Here is a 2376-nt window from a genome sequence, read left to right as displayed (position 1 = left end):
GCAAAAGTGCCACCTGCAAGAATCAAAATTCATGCAAAATAATGTAAAATGTATTGAAACATCATAAAACTTTAGTTGTTAGTTAAAAAAAATAATAATAACAATAATTCGGTATATTCAATCAGGAATACATACACACAAGACAACAAAGCAAAACTTGCAAGCAGAGCATCATTTTGCACGATGCTGTATTCAGCACAAACTGTTGTTCAACAAATCATTCATTCCTTGTCAGGTACAGGAGGTGGTCTCAGATTTACTCCTCCCCTTCATATCTGCAGTCTATAATAGATGAAATAGCATTTGAAGCCTAGATAAGACAGATATGAACACGCAGGTCAGGAGTTCTACTCCACTAATAGCCTGTCATGGAAACGTTTGATGTTCTGTATTTTGGTCTCTAGTCAGTGTAGACTTATGTGCTGACCTAAAAAAAGTGTTTTTTCCCCATGGTAAACTAGTTTTGTAGAGGTTCTTTAATAGTAAGATTTATTATAGCATGACAAAAACAATGAATTATCATCTTCCTGTATAGTTTCCCCCTAAGCACACATTTCCCTTTCTTCCAGCAGGTGTTACAGTATCGTATTGTGAAAGAAGTGCATGTTGTGGTTTTACACAAGATATGATTGTGGTTAATTTTTTAATTAAAAACTAGATGTGAGTTTTTGTAAAGCTTCTCAGGCATTTTGTATCACTGGGCTCCTACTCTTAGAGCACAATAATAGAGAGCTGAATCTGACAGAGTTACACTCTTAATAGTGAGTTCAGTGGATGATTCAGATGCAGTCGACTGAAACCGATCTGGTATATCCCCATAACCGATCCGTGATCGGGCACCTTTATACAGTAAATATTCTGGTTCTCTGTTAGGATACTGTCTGTACCAGTAGAGATAGACATAACTGCTGCTGGTATCATATGAACAGCTCAGCGTTACACGCTCTTCTTCTGTTCTGTAAATAGTAGTTTCTTTGTCTTTTGGTTGAATGCTGTCAGATAAAATGCCTGCAAGAGAATTGGAGAGATTTCATAACAGGTCAGTTGGATTGTCCGAAAATTCATCACATTTAAAATTAAACTGACAATAATAAAAACTGTTTCTTCAAAAATTATGTCGTTACTGTAATAGAGTAACATTACAAAAAGTTTGCATGGCCAAAACATTTGTTAATTACATTTGAGTCTGCTCAGATTACATGTTTTATACCTGGTGTGAATATTAGAATCAGTAGAAAGCATCTCTCCATGTTGGGAAGGTTTACTAACTTGCTTTATGGAATGAAGTAAAGGTAATTGTATGATTGTAGTATCTTGTTGTGATGTTGCAGTGTGGGTGTGGTTTATGTAGACCTCCTTCTGTGTCTTTCCTTATTAAAAGCTGAAATGATTGTGCCTTCATTGTACTAATATCTTAAAAATAATTATTAAAACCAAAATTACTTGTTGAGTAACAGTTGAGTAAGTATCTTCATCCACTAATTTAGTTTGATCAGTTTTATGAATATATATTACTATAAAAAAAACAAAATAGAGGCTATTTATTGGCGTTAGAATATTCAGTATTTGATAGTGAAGTTTGTGCTTGTAGCATTATATTTGTAGTCTTGTGTAAGGCTGCACAGTGATCTGTATTTTAATCGTGATCATGATTTCTGCTTCTTCTGATGTTTAAGCATAATCGTCTGTGATGTTTCTCCACTGGTTATTTATCATTTGCTTTATCTTGCATTGGTAACAAGCCTCCACTGTCTTTCAGTCGGGCATCCTCTCTGAAATGTACACAGCACCCCCCAGTGGTGGTATAAAATGTATTCCCCACTGACAACATCCAAAATTCTAATTAGGATAAAACATTTGTGAATCTAAAAAATATGATGGCTTATAAATTTTGACTTTATTTATTGCTATATTTTTCAAAAATGATGACACCTTTAGAAATATAAATTTGATATGCCATCAGTGTTTATTTAAATTGTCTCATTCAATACTCACTAAAGTATGAATATTCACTAAATCAATGCATGTACATAAAGGTACAGAAATACTAACCAGACAGAAAATGTATACTTAAATATGAATTTAAAACATCAGAATCTAACTGACATATTCATTTGTATGGATCCTGTTGTTTTTGGCAACTTCTCATTTTAAGAGTCAGTCAGGTTTTTGTATGGTGTGTAGTGTTTTCCTGTCACAGTGGGCGTCAGAGCACAGTAGTACAGAGCAGATTCATTCATTGTCTAGCAGAGCATGTCTCCTGCAAGCACCTCCCCTTAAAGGGGTCATATGATGCGATTTCAATTTTTCCTTTCTCTTTGGAGTGTTACAAGCTCTTGGTGCATAACGAAGATCTGTAAAGTTGCAAAGACTAAT

The 2376-nt window shown here is 34.4% G+C and overlaps 1 gene segment (V, D, J or C); it reads right to left on the bottom strand.

The window, feature by feature from the left end:
- Window positions 1–1250, bottom strand: part of LOC107678903 (Ig kappa chain V-V region L6-like) — a 5454-nt gene extending 4204 nt beyond the window's left edge. Inside the window, 2 exon segments of the V gene segment in view lie at window positions 710–1008; window positions 1211–1250. Coding sequence covers window positions 710–1008; window positions 1211–1250 — 339 coding nt within the window.
- Window positions 1251–2376: the final 1126 nt, after the last annotated feature.

This window comes from Sinocyclocheilus anshuiensis, unplaced genomic scaffold (genome assembly GCF_001515605.1).
Source record: "Sinocyclocheilus anshuiensis isolate Anshui unplaced genomic scaffold, SAMN03320099.WGS_v1.1 scaffold1576, whole genome shotgun sequence".
NCBI classification, from domain to species: domain Eukaryota; kingdom Metazoa; phylum Chordata; class Actinopteri; order Cypriniformes; family Cyprinidae; genus Sinocyclocheilus; species Sinocyclocheilus anshuiensis.
Note: the sequence above shows the minus strand (reverse complement) of the source record. Positions and strands in the feature narration are given on the sequence as shown.